Source organism: Ixodes scapularis, unplaced genomic scaffold (assembly GCF_016920785.2).
Source record: "Ixodes scapularis isolate PalLabHiFi unplaced genomic scaffold, ASM1692078v2 PGA_scaffold0__279_contigs__length_252992795, whole genome shotgun sequence".
NCBI classification, from domain to species: Eukaryota; Metazoa; Arthropoda; class Arachnida; order Ixodida; family Ixodidae; genus Ixodes; species Ixodes scapularis.
This window is the reverse complement of record NW_024609835.1, coordinates 242,721,412-242,744,111: the sequence shown is the minus strand read 5'-3', so window position 1 is coordinate 242,744,111 and position 22,700 is coordinate 242,721,412. Positions and strand designations below refer to the sequence as shown.

The 22,700-nt window shown below is 45.9% G+C and overlaps 2 protein-coding genes across 6 annotated transcripts; one reads left to right on the top strand and one right to left on the bottom strand.

Moving 5' to 3' along the window:
• Nucleotides 1-241: 241 nt before the first annotated feature.
• On the bottom strand, nt 242-13,149 carry LOC115314260. Of its 5 annotated transcripts, none has more exons than XM_040503449.2 (14): nt 12,619-13,149; nt 12,124-12,221; nt 10,051-10,152; nt 9,443-9,599; nt 9,262-9,342; nt 9,120-9,188; nt 7,694-7,774; nt 7,394-7,498; nt 5,794-5,874; nt 5,494-5,598; nt 4,437-4,511; nt 3,486-3,559; nt 2,260-2,479; nt 242-484 (listed from the first exon to the last, which is right to left on the bottom strand). In XM_040503449.2, the coding sequence occupies exons 1-14, from the start codon at nt 12,797-12,799 to the stop codon at nt 330-332; spliced, it is 1,584 nt and encodes a 527-aa protein (XP_040359383.1). In that variant the 5' UTR covers nt 12,800-13,149; the 3' UTR covers nt 242-329. The 5 variants fall into 5 exon arrangements, with proteins under 5 accessions (XP_040359383.1, XP_040359382.1, XP_040073093.1 ...); XM_040503448.2 differs by having other exon boundaries at nt 9,262-9,345; nt 12,619-13,147; XM_040217159.3 differs by lacking the exon at nt 4,437-4,511 and having other exon boundaries at nt 12,619-13,025.
• Nucleotides 13,150-13,524: 375 nt separating this feature from the next.
• Nucleotides 13,525-21,980, top strand: LOC121047837. The gene is made up of 5 exons (XM_040503447.2): nt 13,525-15,702; nt 15,818-15,955; nt 16,015-16,134; nt 19,216-19,476; nt 20,643-21,980. Exons 1-5 carry the CDS (start codon nt 14,292-14,294, stop codon nt 21,428-21,430), a joined length of 2,718 nt encoding a protein of 905 aa, XP_040359381.1. The 5' UTR covers nt 13,525-14,291; the 3' UTR covers nt 21,431-21,980.
• The last annotated feature ends 720 nt before the right edge of the window (nt 21,981-22,700 follow it).

Sequence of the window (22,700 nt, the reverse complement as noted above, 5' to 3'; positions counted from 1 at the left end):
CATGCTGGGACCAGCTTGGCAAGCTGGTCCCAGCTTGGCAAGCTGGTCCCAGCTTGGCAAGCTGGTCCCAGCTTGGCATGCTGGTCATGCTGGTTGATCTGGTCATGGTGGGTGATCTGGTCACACTGGGTAGATCACCTAGCATGACCAGATGGTGCAATGATTTGTCATGCTGAGGGAATTGGCTGAACAAACCAGTTTAGCCATTCAACCAGCTGAAATAAATACACAGGTAAACAAGTTATGCCTAAATGCCTCGAGGAACATTTATTGAGAGGATGGAGGCTTGGGTGTAAATCTTGTGTGCTGTTTCACCCAAGCATGCACATTTATTCTTTGGGTGCCGGTGGTTCCCTCCTTCTTGTGCCTTGTCTTGCGTTGTCGGGCAGGAACTCCTTTAAAACCTCCCGCACAATCTTCTGAAGTTCGGGGCCCGTGTGCCGAGCTTCGGTGGGTTTGGCTCCCTCGTAGTACATGAGACCATCTGGGGAAATTTTAAATAGATGTGTGTTAGATGGGCAATAAAACAAGCAATAAAATGGCTAGGTGGGCTAGTTAATTAGTGCATGATTTGAATGGAAAAGCGCCTAAAAAGCGTGGACACAAGAGAAGGATGGACAGCACGGAGTGCTACCTTACAATTGAACATGTTTGTGTTGTTATAAGTTAGCGCTTGGTCCTGTCCATCCCTTTCACCTGCTTTTTGAGGTGCTTTAGTCAAATAAAGTAAGCTCCAAGATTTCCTCTTGTTGGCTCATCAAACGTTTCTGAAGACAGTGCGTATGTCACGTTCACCGTACAGTTTTTCTGCATACAAGTGTTTCAAACTACCAAAATTATTAAGAACTTTGTGTTTTACTTTTCAGGAAGTATGATCCAAGAGCGACAGAAATATAACTTATACAAACAAAAGGGCAAGGACAGTGAGCTGTGGGTGAGGTCATAACATAATAAAATTTCAGAGAGGTCGGTGAAAAGGCCAATGTCAAAACACTACCTGCTTCCCTCCCCTATCGCACAAGTGCAATAGTGGAAGTGATTGACACATTGTTTCAGTTTTATGTTAATTAACACTGATCCCAAACTCCCGTAGTGATAGGTGTATCAATTTCTATTTAATCTGTTTGCTTTCCCTAAAGTAAAATGTACAATATTATGCGGTCGATTTGATGTGTTGGATCATTGCTGCCCCTTATTCTGCTCTGCTGCCCCTTTTCTCACCTCTTTGCACTGACTATGCCATGACGCTCGATGCAAGCTTTTTACTGCTGCGCTCAGTTTTGCTTGCTTTCCCATCCTATTACTGGTTTAACTTTTCTTGTGATCCCAACTTTTTAACCAAGCAGAAGCACAGTGTACAGTTCCCCTCATACTAGCATGCATGTGGAGCTTCACTACTCTGCACTCATGTGCCAGGAGCAGTACTTGACGGGGGTCAACATCTGGGTCAGCTCAATGGTCTCTAAAGTTTTGCTCACTATTAAAAGCTGCCATGTGTAAGTTGCAACTGAAAATTAATTGCTAACTTTAAATAACATTTCTGAAAAACAAACACTCGGCAAATATTGCAATAACCATAAACTTCACCAAGGCTGTGAAATTCTATCTGAAACCAGCTGCAGTCATAATTGCTTCCTCTCATTTATAAGCCTCCCAACGCTTAATTGGCTGTCACTTTTCCCTAAAAAATCTCGTCAACCAATTCTACTGTATTTCATTGAACTCGCTTAAATTGCAAAGTAACTCAAAAGGATACCAAAAATGGTATAAAATTAAAATTATAAGAAATCTCCAGGAAGTAGAGATACCGTAATAATCAAGACATGGAAATAATCCTTCCATTTCTGTAAATCATCTACTACCGTGCATGCACTACATTGCATGACCCTGTTAGCGAGAACACCGAATCAGCAGCTTTTTCCATTAAGTTAAAAGCAGAATGATGGGCAGAAAACTTTACCACTTAGGTTAGTTCTCCAAATTAGCTCCTTTTACCATGCCAGTATGACAATCACAAATCACAAATTCATTAAAAAAAATTATGGCAATCCTTTTTTCTTTTTTTGCGTTAGCAGAATGATGGGCAAAGCCCCAATTCCTAGGAAAAAAAATTAAAATATGGTAATCTGTTGCTTGCATTAGCAGTGTCATGCTTGTACTTAATTATTTCAAAAAAATATTTTAAACAAATTTCAAATCTTGCGGAGCATCTTCAGTCGCCTTTGCATGAGCTGTTCAAGGACAAGCTTTCTCACTTACTTGCAAGGGCCAGCAGTTTCATTGGGGTTACCGGCAGCTTCCCCTTTGCCCCATCCTTCAATTGACTCCGGCAGGGGGCACCGGTCACACTTCTCGCGCACATCTCTTCGTGAGTATAAATACACCTGCACAAATCTTTCACATATCGTTTGGGAGGGAGTCTGTCTACTAAATCATCAATCTTTAGCTTCGAAAGCTTTATCTTGCCACCGAGGTGTACCTGCAATGAAAAATCATTCGCTTAGTCATGAAAGTCTAACGACTTTCAAAGGTTTTGTGCGTGCTTCCCTCCTTGCCCGCACATCATCTGCTCACGCTCGGTTCGGTCATTCTGGGATTCTGGATAATGACAACTTAGCCACCTGAGCACTTTGCCGCGTACAGCATATTTTTTATATTTAAGCTTTTTCGGCATGCTTAACCTATCCACTGCAGCTTCTCATTGTTTCCTCCATATATATTGTGAATGCATTAATGGAGCCTTGCAATAAATCTTGATCAAGATTGAAGTTTCACTAAAACTGACCTCACAAAACATAGGAACCAAGATAAACCAAAATTTTCCCGAAAATCACAATATTTAAAAAAAATATTGGCAAACTAAAATTAAAAAAAAAAAAAAAATTCCTTCTCAATGTTGACAGTGGTACGCCAATGGCAGGAGTGAATCCCCATGAAGCTTGTCTTCGGAGAGTTGTCGGTCCACAACAGGCTCATTCAGTCGAGCGTACCGACGTCACATATGCACCAAACCAGACCGCTAGACTTCACTGTACACACAACAGCAGGTTCGAATAGCCGAAATCCAGATTTCGTAGTAAACACACTCTTCTCGGATGCCACTAGTCCTCCCGAGACTCCTAAAGGCCCGTTCACACTCTTGCGACCGAGTAAGACCCAGTAAGACGTCTTAGAACAGGATACGCTACAGCGGAGCTGGTCCTAAGATGTCGCAAGAGGATTAAAGACCGGTCTGGTCTCTCTCGGTCGTACTCGGTTGCAAATGTGTGAACGGCTCTTAACACTCTCGACCAGTGTGACTAGTGAACCCACTTGCAGCGACTCCAATTGATGAGCATTCAGTTTACTTTCAAACGTGACTGTGAATGAGAATATTTTATAGCATTAACTTAGTACTTTGTAACAGCAAGAAGCTTCTAAAGGCATAAAAAAGTTTACAATGATGCAACACAAAATGCTAACAATAGAACAATGTGGTTGCCTACCATGCCATCTTCCTCAGAAAAAGCCGGTGGTGTGGGATCTTCCCTGTCCAAAACAGGCACTGGCAGCTGAAGTCCTGTAACACAGATGTTATCTTAAGTAAGACGGAACAGCATTACCGTGGGATACACTTGATAACCGAGTACACTATGTATTGTCCCCAATTGCATTAGAGCACCCATTCAAGTAATAAGATATATAATTAACAAGCGCTTACTTTTATATGTATCGTAATATACCAAGGAAATGCCCATTCCTTTTTTGACAAAAAATGGGTTGAACTATACTGTTAGTAGGAAAGCACAAAATAAATAAGGACGAATTTGACATAGATGAAGCACTCTCAACTGAAGGTTTACCATATTTACCAAATACCATATTTTCGCGATTCTAAGCACCCCCCCCCCACCCCCCCCCCACCTTTTCCAAACGAGACGCCTGAAAAAAAGTTTGTATGCGAATGTAAGCACCCCCATCCCATGCAAGAAATTTGAGAGCGGCGATGCCGGTATCATCTTGTTATCCATTAAGCTCGAGCGCCGGAGTCGCGAACGGTCGCTAGCGCTTGGTTTCAACATCACTTAATGGATGGCAGTGTTTGTCGGCGTTCGTCTCGCAATCATACTCTGTTCACTGCGCATTTGTGGTTTGCGGAAATCCTCCACCATCAGTGTGAAGAGAATTTTATACACGATGAAGTTGAAGCAAACGGTTATTTCTTATGCGGAGGATAGTGGAAATCATGACACTGCTGAACACTTCAAACTGGACAGAGCAGGTGTGATTTGGTGGAGGAGAGGGTGGAATCTGATCTTCAAGAGTGCCGTGACCCACAAAAAGTTTACGGAACCGCGCAGCTGCCAACACCTGGAGCTCAAGATCCGAAACCGAAACCATGCCACTCCACTCCGTCGCCAACTGATTCCAAAAATTGCATGCAAAATCTAATTGTCGAGCATACGACAAAGAACAGTCCAGCAGCCCGTGCTTGCCGAGCCGGCAAATGAGGTGCCACGTGCTTGCCAGGCCTGCAAACAAAATACAAGCTAAGCACACACACACACACAAAAAAAGAACCTGAGCGCATAGATGCAATACTTCGCAAGCCAGGGTCAAGACGGAGCGTTTTGTGCAACGACTGAACTCGCGACAAACAAGCGCGCTATGAGGGTTCAGCGTGCACACTTTGCCTTCTTTGCTTTAGCTCACTTCTCTTCACCCACTTTCTTTTGCGGTACATTTTATACGAAAGAAAGCCCACCGACAGAAACCTAGGTAATCAATACTTTGACACAGCAGTAGTAACGGATATTTAAACAAGGACAGGAATGTTGATGAACATGTGTCGGCACTTAATTTCATTTTAGAAGCTGTCATATCTGCAGCGAGGTGGGGACGGCAACACCCGACGTCGCACGGCCGCGGTGACTGAAAGGCAGTTAGAAAAATATAGTTTTCCCACGACCCTTGCTTTGATAAACGAGTGCTCCAGCTCACAAAATAACTCCCGCCGCAAAAAAATAAAATGTTTTGTTTTACAGCATGTGGCATGGCTGCTACCCAGCACGCACGCTAGTGTCAGAGCGTCCGCATACACCTGCGTCTATCGTGAAAATATTTATAAAAAAAAGAGGCGAGACGAGACCAACAAGACCACGAGAGCGCGAGACGGCAGGAAAACCATGCAAGACCGGATGGACAATTGATGCAGGGGGCTTTGTGTCGGGCATCTGCTTGCGCCATATAACACATGCATGCTCAATTACAGTACTCGGTTTAGTTTCGGTATTGAGAGGCAACCGAAATTGGTTTCTTGGTACAAGCATAGTGTAGATTACCCATATTTTGGCAAAATGTAGCGGGATGGAGCAAGGTTAGCCCCTTGGAGTAGTTTGGTGCAATGGTTAACTGTCTTCCTATAGTATTCACAAATGCATTTTGATATACCCTTTACCCTCCTCCCCCCCCCCCCTAGAAGTCAGGTCATCCTTTCTTCATTTGTGCACTCACCTTGTTGTTGACCGACTGGCGGGACGTCAGCCACTGGCAAGAGAGCTGCGGGAGGAGTCGGCACAGTCTGCACTCTCTCAGCAGGACATGTTGGCACTTGGTTTGCTGGCAATGGACAAAACAAGGAACTTGCAATGACAGTATGTGGGACAAGGCACCATATTTTAGAATGCCAGCACCAAATAAAAAGGCTTAACCTCCCTGCCATTCATCAATATCCAATGATGCTTACTGTAGAATCCTTCACTGCCCCTCTCCTACCCTGCAAGTCAGTTTATTTTCTGTATTTGTGGCACTCACCCAGTACTTGGTCAACTGGCGGTACCAGAGCTTGATCCACTAGTACTTTAGCAGGCAACGCACGCTGTGTAGATGGGCATCCTGGAGACATAAAAGAAAGATGTGTTACAGGCGAGCACAATGATCAATCGCTGCCTTGTAGGGTAGTATTTGAGAGACGTGAGACCCACTTTTCAATTTAGAAGATTGAAAAGAAATAATCTGGCCAGGCAAATATTGTAAAATACTTCCTTTTTATAATGCACCGAAGTATTGAATGCACTCTCAAATTGAGTATATAAAAGAATTGATTTTTGTTTCCCTGTGTATTTATTGCATCCGGAATATGCAAAGGAAGCAACAAGAAGTTAGAGAGAAAGCAGTACGAGACAAAGTGCATCTACAAAGTTTACCCACAAAGTGCATCTACAAAGTTTACCCACAAAAAGTTTACGGAACCGCGCAGCTGCCAACACCTGGAGCTCAAGATCCGAAACCGAAACCATGCCACTCCACTCCGTCGCCAACTGATTCCAAAAATTGCATGCAAAATCTAATTGTCGAGCATACGACAAAGAACAGTCCAGCAGCCCGTGCTTGCCGAGCCGGCAAATGAGGTGCCACGCGCTTGCCAGGCCTGCAAACAAAATACAAGCTAAGCACACACACACACAGAAAAAAAGAACCTGAGCGCATAGATGCAATACTTCGCAAGCCAGGGTCAAGACGGAGCGTTTTGTGCAACGACTGAACTCGCGACAAACAAGCGCGCTATGAGGGTTCAGCGTGCACACTTTGCCTTCTTTGCTTTAGCTCACTTCTCTTCACCCACTTTCTTTTGCGGTACATTTTATACGAAAGAAAGCCCACCGACAGAAACCTAGGTAATCAATACTTTGACACAGCAGTAGTAACGGATATTTATACAAGGACAGGAATGTTGATGAACATGTGTCGGCACTTAATTTCATTTTAGAAGCTGTCATATCTGCAGCGAGGTGGGGACGGCAACACCCGACGTCGCACGGCCGCGGTGACTGAAAGGCAGTTAGAAAAATATAGTTTTCCCACGACCCTTGCTTTGATAAACGAGTGCTCCAGCTCACAAAATAACTCCCGCCGCAAAAAAATAAAATGTTTTGTTTTACAGCATGTGGCATGGCTGCTACCCAGCACGCACGCTAGTGTCAGAGCGTCCGCATACACCTGCGTCTATCGTGAAAATATTTATAAAAAAAAGAGGCGAGACGAGACCAACAAGACCACGAGAGCGCGAGACGGCAGGAAAACCATGCAAGACCGGATGGACAATTGATGCAGGGGGCTTTGTGTCGGGCATCTGCTTGCGCCATATAACACATGCATGCTCAATTACAGTACTCGGTTTAGTTTCGGTATTGAGAGGCAACCGAAATTGGTTTCTTGGTACAAGCATAGTGTAGATTACCCATATTTTGGCAAAATGTAGCGGGATGGAGCAAGGTTAGCCCCTTGGAGTAGTTTGGTGCAATGGTTAACTGTCTTCCTATAGTATTCACAAATGCATTTTGATATACCCTTTACCCTCCTCCCCCCCCCCCCCCTAGAAGTCAGGTCATCCTTTCTTCATTTGTGCACTCACCTTGTTGTTGACCGACTGGCGGGACGTCAGCCACTGGCAAGAGAGCTGCGGGAGGAGTCGGCACAGTCTGCACTCTCTCAGCAGGACATGTTGGCACTTGGTTTGCTGGCAATGGACAAAACAAGGAACTTGCAATGACAGTATGTGGGACAAGGCACCATATTTTAGAATGCCAGCACCAAATAAAAAGGCTTAACCTCCCTGCCATTCATCAATATCCAATGATGCTTACTGTAGAATCCTTCACTGCCCCTCTCCTACCCTGCAAGTCAGTTTATTTTCTGTATTTGTGGCACTCACCCAGTACTTGGTCAACTGGCGGTACCAGAGCTTGATCCACTAGTACTTTAGCAGGCAACGCACGCTGTGTAGATGGGCATCCTGGAGACATAAAAGAAAGATGTGTTACAGGCGAGCACAATGATCAATCGCTGCCTTGTAGGGTAGTATTTGAGAGACGTGAGACCCACTTTTCAATTTAGAAGATTGAAAAGAAATAATCTGGCCAGGCAAATATTGTAAAATACTTCCTTTTTATAATGCACCGAAGTATTGAATGCACTCTCAAATTGAGTATATAAAAGAATTGATTTTTGTTTCCCTGTGCATTTATTGCATCCGGAATATGCAAAGGAAGCAACAAGAAGTTAGAGAGAAAGCAGTACGAGACAAAGTGCCCAGTCGGCTTGGGCAAGAAGACGTTGACTCAAAATTACCAAGAACACGGCACGCAAAAGCCCAGAGTCGCCGACAACAAGCAGACAATGCAAGGCAGAGGACGCACGGGTGAAGGGGAAAGCATGCACAGAGCAAAGGTTCGCTCGTTGCCGAGATGCACAACTATGAGAGCATGTGCTTCAATGGCATGCCTCGCGGAACAACCAAGCCGTGAAAGTGACTGGGCGTGTTCCGTATTTAGACATTCTGCATACTTTTTAATCACGTGCTTCACAGAGCCGGCCCAAGTGATTAGGGTAGCTGAAGCAGGCTGTCATGTTACAGATACGTGATCAGCAGAGTCAGAAAGGGAAAGAAATAATATTCTGGATACACCCAAGATCTCGGCAAACAGCCATGACATCAGGCAAGGGGTTCTTCAAATTTATGCAGTTTCGGTTGCATTTTCAGTCCACATCTTCTTTGTTAATGATTTGACGCTACTTAGGAACCCAGCACAGTAAGAAAAATCTTAGCTTCATTTTCCTTACCATAAAGGGTAGTAACAGGAACTTTCACAAACCATACCTAATTTCTGTGTTTATCTTTCAAAGTTGCCACACATAGCTGTCACGCACCCCAGGAAGCAGCTTCATTTTCGGGCAAAATAAAGATGATAATTATGTGAATAACCATGGTATATTTTCTTTGAGCATACTGGAGGGTTATGCTCAAGTAGAGACCTGCTGGAAAGGCACCCTGCTTGGCGAACGCAACTGCCATTTTTTTATTTGGGGAGAATTGTGCCGATTGCAGGAGCCTTTCTGGGAGCCTCCGTTTCCCAGAGATGCTTATATGGTGTAATTTGAGTAGCAACATCAGTCTTCTGATCTTGCTAAAAGCTTGTCACGGCTGCAAACTGCCGTGAATGCAATCTATGTGTTTCACTTATCCTACAGTAGACTGACATTTTGCAGAGCATTTCTTTCTCTCACTCCTCAGAGCCATCCATGGCTAGCAATGAACAAGGCAAACAAAAACAAAATAAAGAAAAGCAGTTAAAACTTGCCTGTGCCAGAAGTTGAAGGCACTGAAACTGGGCCGCAGTGAACATCCTTCATTGGATAGGGTGCATTCTCTAAATAGAAGGAGATGCACAGATGGATGTAAGAAAAAATGGAGTGGCCTATCAACATTACCAAGCAACTCACCCCACTCAAGGAATGGTGACTCATAAAAGGGAAGCCCCTCATCGGAGGTAGTGGCTGTGTCTCTACTCTCTCCTGCGGCAACTACTGAAAAATGAAGTTTGAATTGAACCAGAAGGCAAGCAGTAAAAACTATATTCCTTTCAAAGTTTTCGTTAACTATGAGAGGGGGAAACATACACACCAATTTTTGTGGCCAGGGCCTGAGCCAGCTGCCGACTGTGGCTCCTTTCTTTGGCCAGTTCTTTTTTTAGTTCTTTTATAACTTCCTCTTTTTCCCTGAGGACAGTGATGGGTACCATGTCACTCTGGTAGCGGCTGGGTGTCTCCGTCTGCTTGATCTGGGCAAAAACGTGTGTGTTTGCTGACTTTAATCAACTGCCTAAATAATGAAACCTGTATGGCTGTGGCTAGAATTCCGTCCAGACAAAACGATAGTCACCGCTAGAGTTCCGTCTAAACTGCCAATGTCCAGTCTCCGAAGTGATCTTCGTAGGGCTTTTTATTCAGTGTCGATGAAACGTGCGTGTCAACCTAACCGGTCCACCTCTTTACGCTGCTTCGCAGCAACAGTATGTGGCGGCTCATTACAAAAATGTAACTCCCCTGACCCACCTTACACGCCGCTTTGCGGCAGCAGTACCCCCGTTGCTCAGTTTATAGTTCCGCTTCGACGGAACTCTACACTGTTTGCTATCATTCCTTCAGTGCAGACAGAACTTCAGTGGCGACTATTGTTCCATCTGGAAGGAACTCTAGACACTTCCAACTTATATTGGCGCAATTTCATACCTTCTGCTTTTTCCTGAAATCAGCGGCAATGTCATGCAGCCTTGTTTTCTTTCCGATTTCCTTTTGTTTTCTCTTCTCCTTGTGACCGAGGTCTTGGACTTTCTGAATGCAAAGAGAAGGAATCTAAAATTTATACAACTCAACCGCTAACAGCCCCAGACAAAATATCAAGGCTCGCTCAGTAAGGAAGTAAGGTTTGTAATCGCTAAAAAAAAAGGAAGTGGATATTCTGCCGGCAGGGGACACAATAACCTGGGAAAAGAATGCCGGCAGTTGTCCCCTATTGGGTCTCATATAAAACTAATTGAGAAAACGGCTATTTGAAGCTGTGGAGTAGCTTACTGGTAAGGTGTCTATCTCACACATATTGGGACCCTGGTTCAATTGCAGTGTGGGCTTATTTTTTCTTTTTCTCAAACTTTTTTTTTTTGGTGGGGGGGGGGGGGCTTTTGCAATATTTACCGCATTTTTTTTCTTTTCTTTTTATTAACACAGGAAAAATGTAATGTTGCAAATGAAACTTCGCTGAATTAAATGGTATAGCACTGCACCCTTCCCGGGGGTAAATGAAAAACAGCCCGGGGAAAAAAAAATGCCGCCAGTTTCGGACGGCGCGTGTATCACTGGGGAGCGGACGGCGTGTTTATCACTCGAACGGCGCATGTATCACAGTCTGCAGCTGCTCATTAGAAAAATATTAACACTATTGGCCCACCTGTCCACCGGCAGTACAAGTATCGCTGTCCTCCATTCACCCCAGGAAAGGCAGTCCCATTCCATTTAACTCAGCGAAGTTTCGTCGACAACATTAGATTTTTCAGTGTTAATTGTAAAAAAGAAATGCTGCAGATATCGTCAAATGCCTAAAAAAAAGCATCATATAATCCCTCATTGACAATTGACTCAGGGTCCTGCTGCGTACGAGACAGACACCTTATCAGTGAGCTACTCTACAGCTTCAAATAGTCTTCATAATTTGTTTTATACGAGACCCAATAGGGGGCAGCTGCCGGTATTTTTTTCCCCCTAGTTATTATGCCGGCAGACCGCAGGATAATCCACTTCAAAAAATAATAAACCGAGCTGATTTCATTAAAAAGGTGCCATTTGTTTTTTACTGTTAAAAAAAATGCTGACTACAACAAGCTACTATGAGCAAATATTAAAAAAAAGTGTAATAGTAATTATTCATAAATAAAATTGTTAAGTTTGACCCCTTTCTTTGCAGTGCCTAGAGTGCCGTCTAACGGCTCTCCACAGGATAGTTCAAGTGGCACCCAAAGTCTTTACAGGGGCAGTGCGCCGTCACATTCTGCGAATTGCAGAGGCCACTGCCTCTGTAGACTGAACTTCGCTGATTCAAATTTTGTCAACATTCCAAGCACTAGCAGTCGGAGAGCTCTGATGAGCGGAAATTTAGGGGCAAGGTCAGAACGCTTTCCAACACAAACCACACTTCTATTGCAATATATGACCTATCAGAGGCTTACCACTGCTTTATCTTACCATTAGGTGCAGATCAAGCAATGTTGCGGTAGTGAGGTATATTATTCTTTGTATTGCGATGCAGGGCCGCAGAAGTTGGAGACAAAAATAAAAAAATCCTTTTGAAAATAAAAATCTACTTGTGATATGCAATATTGAACCTGGACTTCCATAAAGTAAAACACATTGCTTGCTCAGCCTGCTAACCACTGCACCGCCACAGCGAGCTAAATATGTCATTTTTGGGGGTTTCTGATATCATTTTCAATGCACGAAAATAAAATCCGAAATAACTATGGTTAGTTTATCAGGAAAGAAAGAGATCATGTAAGCGTGCTAATTTCGGCTGAACTACACTAAAATATGATGTTAATCGCTAAACGAAGGCACTTGAACGCTCCATAGCAGTACTTGTCGGGCAGCACTTGAACACTTGGTTGGAGCGCCGTAAAACAGCACTCTAAAAATGCGATTGCTTTTTTTTAAGGCTTGAACTGTTTTTCGAGTGGATGTGTTGGATTATCTCTATCGGATAATGAATCTTTACAATTGGTTCAAGGAAAAGTGGCACAGCAAGGCAAAACTTGCCTTTCCTACTGGTCCTACGAGCTTTGCTGTTCCACCGACAATCCTTGGAATGGGGTACCGTTTTGTCTGCATTTTCTTCAGGAGGCCATCCACAGACTCTGCGGAATATATATACATATATTAAACATAAATCTGATTTTTTAAACATGCTTTTTTCCAAAAAGATAAAATAAATATGAACCGAATTTTGTAAATATCAGTTTAGTTGACATGTCGCAAAATACCAGGAAAGCTATGATCTGTGCGTGAGCGCGGCAGGACCGAGCGCGAGAACTTTACTTGTCATACGAGTGGACAAAAAAAAACAATAAAAATTCTAACTCTGGTAAGCCTTTTTTTTTTTTTTCTCTTTTTGGCAGTCGCGGCCCGACAGGCGTAGCTTAGCCGAGTGACGAAACGGGTCTCTTAGTTGTGCGGATCAAGCATATCTGACCAAGCTCGCACCCCAAAAGATGCCTCCATTCCCTAGGAAAAAAAAACAACAAAAAAACTTACCGCCCAGAAGGAGCACGTGAGCATCGTAATAATCCTCTTCATCGCCGCAGTCCGACACCCAGTAGGCCTCGTATATCCGGGTGGCGTCGAAGTCTTCGTCATTTCGGGGCGAGAAGCTTCTGATCAAAGACGTTGGCAATATCAGCTGCCAACCGTCCGTAAATTTTACATATGCGTGCATCTACTCTACAGCCTCCTATCTTAGAAAAAGAACACAAACCACCGAAACACGTTGAAGAAAGAGCAAGCAGAGCAGCAGAGATCGATACACGACACAGAAGCAGAACCAGCGAACGTGATGCGTTCGGTTTGTGCCGAAAGACATATGTAATCGTTCTCAGTAAGGGCACGTGAAAGCAACTCTCAGTCACCCCCTCCTGAGTCACGCCCGCCCGCACCGCCACTCACACTCACAAAAGATATTGGCATTATCCGAACGGAGTGGGTGGGGTCCCTGCACCGACGTCACAACACAGCGCCGTTCCGCCATCGCTACGTACTTTTCGAACGCACCTTGCGCCTGCGGCTTTCGTTTTGGTGTGGCGGCGTTGTCTTGGTAAAGCGCCGGAGTTTGAGCGGTCGTGGACTCGGGCGTTGCTCGGACGCTGCTACACGGAGCCCAACGCCTAAGTGTTATTCGGGTGTAGCCGCTGCCTTGGCCGAAAGCTGGCAGATCGAAGCCAGGAAGGCTGCAACAGAATTAACTGCTGGGCTGCAAGAACGCAAAAAGATACGGACAAGTAGAAGAACAGGACAGGACAGGCTCTGTCCTGTCCTGTTCTTCTTTTGCGCTCTTATCCTCTATGAGGCTGCAACTCAGGGTCACAAGGGTGCCTACATGTTTCCGGTGCGGCGGGCACATGTAGGCACCCTAAATCGAATGAGCTCGAGAAACACTGCCTCCGCGCATACACGGCGTAGCAGACGACGCGCCAACATGGGCTGCGTTCAATGTCTTGGATCCGCATTACTTAGGCGGGTCGTGTCACGTGACAACACAGATTGTAAAGCGCTGAATGCGGGTAAGTTTGGGAACGCCAAGGTACCAAGCACTTATCCTGGGGCCTGGAGTAAGGTCGAGTAAATTTTGGAACACGGCACACGGCCATGCCGACGAGGCTACGAATCGAATCTGACGTCAGGTGTAAAAGCCAAACAACCCACATAAAAAAAAAAAAATAAAAAAAAAGCAATGAGGAAAAAAAAGTTGTTAGCAGTGTGACAGTAATAGCAATAAATAATATTTATTTCTACTAATGACGGCCGTAGTGCTTCAGAAAGGCGGAACAAGACAACAATAAACGGGACGCATTCGAGTCGCGAAGGAAGAAAACAAATGCAATGCGCTCTTCGGGAAGGCACGTGACCGTAACCTCCAGTCACCCTTCTCCTAAACGTGTCAGCACTCACAGAAATCTTTTGGTGGCGTTTTTTGAACGAAGGAGGTGACTGTAGTTGACTCTTTTCTCTGAAATCCGGAACTCCGGAAGACTACTTCAAATCATTGGGTGTTCGCGAGTCGCGACGTTCTTTGCGGCGGAGGGATTTTTTTTTATTTAGCGGTCATCAAACATCTAGCCAATCCTTGTGCTTGTGGGCTTGTGTGTAAGTCCGGCAGACTTCTTGACTGATATCCTTCGTATTCTACGTTTGGCGACCGAAATATTTATGACATGGCTACTCCTGGCAAACGACGAAAGCGGTACCTAGACGCAGACCAGCCTTACCTCATCCCGGTATCAACCTTACGTTTCCAGAAGACGCTTGTGGGTCAGGGGGCTAACGCTGGCACCTCTGTAGTTACGGAACCGCTTGACGGCGACGAAGGTAGAGAGAACGGAGGTTACCGTAGTGACCCTCTAGGTACTGACGAAGACGACATCCAAGACTGCCACGGAGCCTACCGTGATGACCCTGTAGATACTGACGAAGATGACGCCGAAGACTGCCACGGAGCCTACCGTGATGACCCTGTAGATACTGACGAAGATGACGCCCAAGACTGCCATGGAGTCGACGTCGGAGATGTCTCCACCGACAGTGAGCATGCATCGCAAGACCAAGCTGATGACGGAGGGGACAGCACTGATGATGAACACCCTGACGGCGAGGTGTCGAGAGAGAAGTCTCTCGAAGAAGCCGTGATCTCTGAAGACGACGACGACGAGGAGATGGGACCTGGGTCCATCGAAGATCTCTTGACCCTGTGCGTGGAAGAGTTTGGTGCTAGTATGCTGCCGCATTCACCAACGTCGAAAGCTGGCGCCATCGCGATGGTTATATCGTATGCCGTTTCGGAGAGATCGACGTGGGCCGGGCTCGGCAAGCTATTGACACTTGTGAATGCCTTGTTTGGCAGCGCAGTTCTGCCGACAAGTATCTACAAGCTGAGGAAGCTGTGGACGAAAAAAAAGGAAAACTTGGTGAAGTACCATTATCTGTGCCCATGCTGTGACACGGTCCTCAACTCAAGCGATTCGATTGCACGATGCGATGTGTGCAATTTTGAGGAGTCCACTGAGAAGCTAAGACATGGTGGGTCATATTTCTTGATGCTCGACCTCCACAAGCAGCTCAAGCACCTAATTGGAAAAACAAGTGTCGAGCTTCATCATTCGCTGTCAATGCTAGCACTCAATGACTCTGATTTGATTACGGACATTACAACAGCCGAAGCTTGCAAGCACTTGCGCCAAGAGCTTGCCTTAGGTCCGAGTGACCTAACAATCACGTTCAACACTGATGGGAGCCCCATCTTCAAATCCTCGAAGACGTCAGTGTGGCCGATTCAATTTACAGTAAATGAACTACCCCCTGCAGTGCGCTTGCACCACCCTACATTGGCTGGACTCTGGTTTGGGAAGCGCCATCCAGACATGTCGGTTTTTCTGACCAAGTTTGTGGAGGAAGTCAACACTATGGCCCCTGTGACATGGATCCATGGAGATCAGCAGCTCACTTCAAAAGCCTTTGTACTGTGCTGCAGCGTTGATACCCCTGCCCGTGCTGCCGTGCAAAACATGGTCTCTTTCAATGGGTTCTTCGGCTGCCCATATTGCTTGATGAAAGGCGAGCACGAGGAAGGTACATATAATTTTCATTCTTTTGCAGATATACACTTTTGCCTGCTAATCAAGGAAGATATCATTGATCAGGTCGCAATGGTTGATCAGTTAAATACTTTGCTTTCTTTTTGCAGGATGCGTGCGCTATGTCGCCGATGAAGCCCCAATTCCGAGGACATCGGAGCTTGTTGTTCGAGACATGGAGCTCGCCCAGAGGCTGGGGAGCCCTGTAAATGGTATCAAGGGTCCATCACCTCTCATGAACCTTGAAGGTAATTTGTGTGTGTGGAATGTGTCATGTCAAAACCTACCTGACATCGTTTTTGCTCAGGTTTCGACTTGGTTGCTGGCATGAGCGTGGAATACATGCATTGTGTTCTGCAAGGGGTGGTGCGACAAGTCACGGAGCTCCTCTTTTCATCGACAAGCTCACGACAGGCATACTACATCGGTAACCGTTTTAACGTGTCTGTTACAATGCCATAGCATGCACGAAACAAAAACCTTAGAGTTTGTCATTGTCAAACAGCATTCAATCATGTGTCACCATCTGGCAGCTAGGAAAATTGATAGATGATGTGCAAGCCTTTTGCAAGGTTGTTAATGCCCGGGTATTTAATTCTTGCCTCATCTATTAGCTCATTCACATGGGAATTCCAAATGATATTGTCACAATGAATGAATGGCCGAACTTCCTCTCCAAGCGCGCTTGTTGCCACGGACGTCATTGCCGAGAATCGAGTGATTGCTTGAAATTTTCCAAACGCTCGGCAACTGCGCAATGCGCACTTGTAGAGATGTGTAGTTTGCACGGTCGCCGAGTGTTTGAAAAGTTGGAAGCAATCGCTCAATTCTGAGCAATGACGTCCGCGGCAACGAGCGCACTTGTAGAGAAAGTTGAGCAGTAGATGCACCCCGGCAGAGCATTCTTTGCCCTGAGAACGTTTCTGTTAGTCCTCTCGTCACCTTCATTCGTGGCATTTCTGGTGGAGGTCCTCGTACCACTCACATGCCAAGTAAGACTGATTCAACAAGGTTGTGGGCCGCTTCGAGCGTCGCGGGCTCAGGGCGAGAATGAACAGGCACTTTCTAGAACGAGAAACAAAGATGAAACGGTAAAAGTTACGCCTCGAGTAGAATACACGGGAATCTTTTAGAACTATGTGACAGAGTGTTGTTTGCTCGGCCCTCAGCGCGGCAATATTGTGCCGAATGACAGTTTATAATAGACAAACCAGTGCCTGCCGCTGCCAAGCATGACACCCCAAACTGGGATCGCGAGCTGATTTCAAGATTTCTCAAATGTCATTCGTGCTTACTCCCATTTAACCTGTCATCTAGCAGTATCAGCAGTCCATTTGTGTCCCTAGACATGAATGCGGTCTTTAAGAAAGGTTTCCGTCGATCTACTGCTCATTGCCGACGCCGCTTGGTAACCGAGAAAACAATGCTACCAGGCGGCTTTTTTTTTTTATGTTTAATTTTGTTAAAGGGATGCTGAACCGAAATTTTGGGTGGAAATTCTTGGTCGCAATGGCATACATAGCATGTCCTTTACTTCTAAATGGTGTTGTTTTGAGCGAGGAGGCGTATAAAATTGAATAAACACGAAAAATACAATTTTACGCGACCCCTGGTGAGCGTCGTGGAAAACTCGCTTCGTGACGTGCGCATTCTCATTCGCCTCAAAAGACAGACTGAGCCAAGCCAAGCCAGGCGCTAAGTCGGGTGGCGTTTGTTATTGTTAGTACCACGCGGGCTCCTGGAGTGATCATGTGCCTCCGCCGCACCCCCTTGACATGCGCTGTGCCTGTGAGCGACTCGGCTGACTCTTCCCACTCCCGGAATGATCGCGTACCTCCGCCGCCCTCCCTGACGTCCGCCGAGCCTGAGAATGACTCGGATGTCTCTGCCCCGACTCTGCAGTGACCGCGTGCCTCCGCCGCGCACCCCGCGCCGGAGCCCCATCCGCGTGCCCGCCCGCGTGTGCCCGTGAATTCTGTGTCCTCGGCCCCCCCTCCCCCCCCCTCTCGCATCCGGAAGACCGCTTCCCGACCTCTATCTAATCTCATTTCTTTCTGCTCATCTTTCACTCCCATTCCCCCTCCCCCCAAAGATAGTTAGCACGACTCCCATTCGAGTGAGTCTACAGGACTATCTCTTCCTTTCCAAACTCCTCCTCTCTCTCTCTGTCTGCTCTGCCCGCGTGGTACTAGTCCCAGCCGCTTTGAGAACAGCCGCCGAGCGAAGAATCAAGGCGAGCACCAACGAACGAGGAGAATGCGCGGAGGCGCCAGGGGCGCTGGGGGCGCCGAGAATGCGCACGTCAGTTCCGCTACGCCTGCTCTCAGAAGGACTCGCTCGCGCCGGCGGCTTCCGGCCGAGGATTCGCTCTTAATTCAAAGAAATACAATAATTCGGGCCCCATCCGTCGGATTCAATATCGTTTTTAGGTACAGTACCATTCCGTGAAGCCCGCTCGGGCACTAATTATAAGATTTCAAATATCGGTTCAGCATCCCTTTAAACGACACAGGGCTTTGAGAATCGTTGCAACATCAATCTCACCCAATATTTTTGCTGCAGCACCAGTGTGTTTATCTGCTGTGTAGTAAGCAATTCAACGAAAATGTGTCACGTTGCGTGCGAGAGGGAAGGCATGGAATAGTAAAACATCGTTCATACACTTGCAACCGAGTATGACTGAGAAAGACAGACCGGTTTCTAAGCCTTTTCTGACGTCTTTGGACCAGCTCCGCAGCAGCGCATCCGGTCCTAAGATGTCGCAAGAGACTTAAAAACCGGTCTCGTCTCTCTCGGTCATACTTGGTTACAAGTGTGTGAACGAGCCTAAAGGAGTCTTCTCTCAACATTACAAAGCCACGAAAAAGTAAGAGGGAGTGATCACAATTGCAACGAAACTCTGCCCACTAGACAGCATTCTATCTGGTTGGTAAAGAAACATCTGATCCGTGGGTTTTGTGGTCCTTGTGGTGCACCTGGTCATTCTTAGTCGACAAAATGAGTATACCCTTCGAACTATCTCCTCCCCCTCCTTCAAAGGACGAGCCCTTGTTCACAAAGAACCAATGGAGTTTCGACGGCTGCTAAAAGGACATGACAGTCATTCGTACGATTAGGAGACGACGCAGCGTTTATGTGTACCCCTGTCATTTAATCGGAGCTCGGCGCCAGGGCATCACTGTACCCCGTTTGTGGAGCAGACGTACTTGCTCCTCATAGAACCTACCTTGTTCGGTGGCTGCCTGTGAGGTTTTTTCAGGCCCGTAAAAAACCATAGAATTCCTTAGATTGCCCAGCATAAAATACTGGAGGAACTACAGTACCTGTTGCACTACAATGATATGCTGAATTTCATTTTCAATAGAACGCTGCAAAATTTGTCATAAACGTGCTTTCGTAATATATTTTATTCAAATTTACTGTCTAGATCTAAGAAATCAATTTTTCTAAGAACTCCTTTATGAAGCTAGGTGTTCTAATCACTGAAGAGTTTAAATGTGGTTTGCAGGTACACGTGCGTCTGTTGTCAAGGTAGACAAGCGACTACGAAGCATCAAGCCTCCCCACTGTATAACAAGGCTGCCTCGTTCCATTGAGGAGCGTGGCTTCTGGAAGGCGTCAGAGTGGAAGCAGTGGCTCCTTTTTTATGCACTGCCATGCTTGCTGGATGTCCTTCCCCAACTCTACTGGAAGCACCTCTCCAAGCTCTGTGAGGCTGTACACATTTTGCTGCATGACAGCCTTACGCTCCGTGACATCAAGCGTGCAGGTGAGCTCCCAAAAACAAGCATTTAGTTGAAGCCTTGCCATCTAGCCAACACTTCTAAACAGCTTTATTTTCGAGGGCTTTGTTTCACAAATTTTGCAAAGTGTAGGTTTCTGGAAAAATTGTGCAGGCAGAAAATTTTGTATTGATGGGGAAAGGGAGGGGGGTGATGTATGTATACATGCAATAAATTTTTTTGTCATACTTTTCAAATCTTGAGATTTCAGAACATTAGGTTTCCTCAAAAATTATTACGTTCACAGTATTTGAAACTATGTAAGACAACCTCCTCACACCATCTCCAAGCATGCCATGAGCAACACAAATTTTATAGGACTCTTGATACAGATTGTTAGTATGCTTAAATAACATTCCAATTTTGATTGTTGTGAATTGAATGTCAGACATGCATGATGAAAAAGTGGTATAATTGAATGGTCGGCACAGCTGGATCAAAAATTCACATGCAAGGTTTGAACTGCTTCAGCTTGAGATTTTCTTGCCATTTTTTGCCTGTATTTTGCTGAGTACATAGCGACAATGACCTCTTTCCTAGCTGCACGAGAGCCTTAAGGCCTATTCACACTTGCGACCGAGAAAGACCAGACCGGTTTTTAAGCCTCTTGCGATCTCTTAGGACGAGCTCCGCTGCAGTGCATCCGGTCTTAAGAAGTCTCAAGAGGCTTAAAAACCGGTCTGGTCTCTCTCGGTCGTACTCGGTTGCAAGAATGTGAACGAGCCTTTAGTGAGTACCCTCGGCATTGTGCAGCTGTTCTAAACATGCACTCTCTGAATTTTCACTGAACAAATCTGCTTCATCATGGTTTTGTGGCTGCAGTACCACAGCGAAGTACTCATGGTGGGCACTCTGGTGATGACCTGATAATTTGGGACTTTGCCTACAACGTGTGCTCGGCTCGACGATGGCGGCTGCTGCATCACGCAAGAAGATATCATTATGAGCCACGCAGCAGCGCCACTGCCTTGTTGCGCACTTAAAATTGCGAACAGTAAACTGCAGGTGTTTGTTTAGTGCAGCCTTCTAATGGAATGTGTAGAAGAGGTATGATAATCCACCTGCGAATTCACATTATAGCTTATTAAAATGACATTGGCAATCTGAACCAGGTATGCTTGGCACTGACCTTTCGTCTAAACCGCTCTTACAGAAGAACTACTAAACGCGTTCGTGTGTCGCGTCGAGGCCCTCTATGGGATAGGGGCCATGACCTTCAATATGCACCTGCTGCTCCATCTGGCCGGCTGTGTGCGCCACCTTGGACCACTCTGGGCCCATTCGGCCTTCGTTTTTGAGGGTGGCAATGGCACACTGGTGAACCTGGTATCTGCTGCTAAAGGACTGCCCCAGCAGGTCGTGGAGCGGGTCGTGATGGCGCAGGAGCTGGAGCTCTTGCTTGCCAGCCATCATCTACCCAACAGGGTAGAAAAAATCTGCCACGGCTTTCTGGGCTATATGCCCATTCAGAACGCCTCCCACGTGGAGGAAGCAACCATGCTTGGCTGTGGGCGTGCAGCAAGTGTCACCACTGACGAAAAGGTTGCTCTGGAGCAGCACTGTAGAGCTTCGATTAACTGTATGACGGAGTATGAGAGGTGTGTTGTGAACCACCAAGTTTACCACAGCACTGCTTACACGAGGGCAACTAAAAGTGACACAACTTTTGTGTGCACGTACGACCATAGTTACTTTAGGATTTTAAAAATCTTGGAACTAAAGTCCTCAAGTGGCACTCACTGCATCCTTCTTTGCAGGAGTGTTGTGCTGAGGCAATCACAGTATCTACCAGAACATATTAAGGAGTGTTTCCTTTCTGAAGTTGACACTGTGAGCTGTATTGAACCTGCTAACCTCAAGAGCAGTTGCGTTTATGTTGATTTTCCTACAGACAGCAAGTCATTCATTTGCGACTTGCCGAACACAATAGAGCGTGATTAGCCTTGACTCTAGAGGGTCTGTGAGAGAAAATGAATGCCAGTTTTTTTGTGTTTTGCATAGACGGGCTGGGCAATGCGGAAAGCTGGGAATCTGTGCGAATTCTTTGTTGGTGGTCGTGAAGACTGCTCAAATTTAAAGGAGCTGTGCTACGATTTTAAAGGGATACTACAAGGAAATTTCGGTGCTTATTTTAAGGTCTATATGTGTTCAAAGGAGCAGTATCACATCGAACACACCAATATCTTGTTAAAAAAGTTACGAAATGGAATTTTAAAACAAATTAAATGATTAGCAAAAGGCACCTGGTGGAGTCGCTAACACCTCGTTTGTAATGCACGTCTAGGAACCTTGACAGCTAGTGACGGTCAGTGTCTCGCCTCCGGCCACGATGAGAGAAGGGGGTACGGAGGAACTCCCCTCTTCCCGAGAATCCCTTTTGTACGTTCAAGAAGTAGCTATTGTCTCCCTACAAGATTGTAGAAGATTAACCCGTCACTCAAAATTCATACAAAAGCAGCTGCTTTGGTTGCTGGAACGACTAGGCCATCCTCTCGACATCAGCCTTGCTCGTCCCGAGACGACCTACGTCACGATTGCATTAGATGTCACTAGTCTCCGCTGGGCCTTCTCCGAGCGCTTGCCAGAGTGGGCAGTACAGCCACCAGGCTCAAAATACAAACGTGCGATTGTCATTTACGGATATTGTGGATCATATTCAACCTATTTTTGAACACGACGGATACATTTCAAATTTCGTTGAAGTATCCCTTTAAAGGGATGCTGAAGCGAAATTTGGATATCACAAAATAATGTAGCAGGAGTGTTCGACGGGGCGCCGCAAACCCCAAAACAGCACTCATAAAGAGATATCCGAAACGGATGGCCATATTTTTGTAAAATAAGGATGCGATTGAGTGAGAATTGCGACATCTTGTTTCCTGCAGAACAGTTAAGGAGGAGGGGAAACGGCCTCGCTTCCTTCCCTCTTTGTGTCCTCGTGGAGTCAAACCGAAGAGAGGAGGTAACAAGAATCGCAACGTCGTGGGCATTTTTGGCCTTGTTCAAGCGAGCTCTTCTTTCGCAAAAATACGACCATCCATTGCAGATAATGATTTATGGGTGACGCTTTCGGGTTTGTAGCTTCCCGCCTAGTGCTTCTGCATTGTTTTCTGAAATCAAAATTTCGCTTCTGCATCCCTTTAACGTTGAAAGTGCTCATCACATCCTATCTTACTGATAGCATCATTTTGGTGGACTTTCCGCTTTTTGC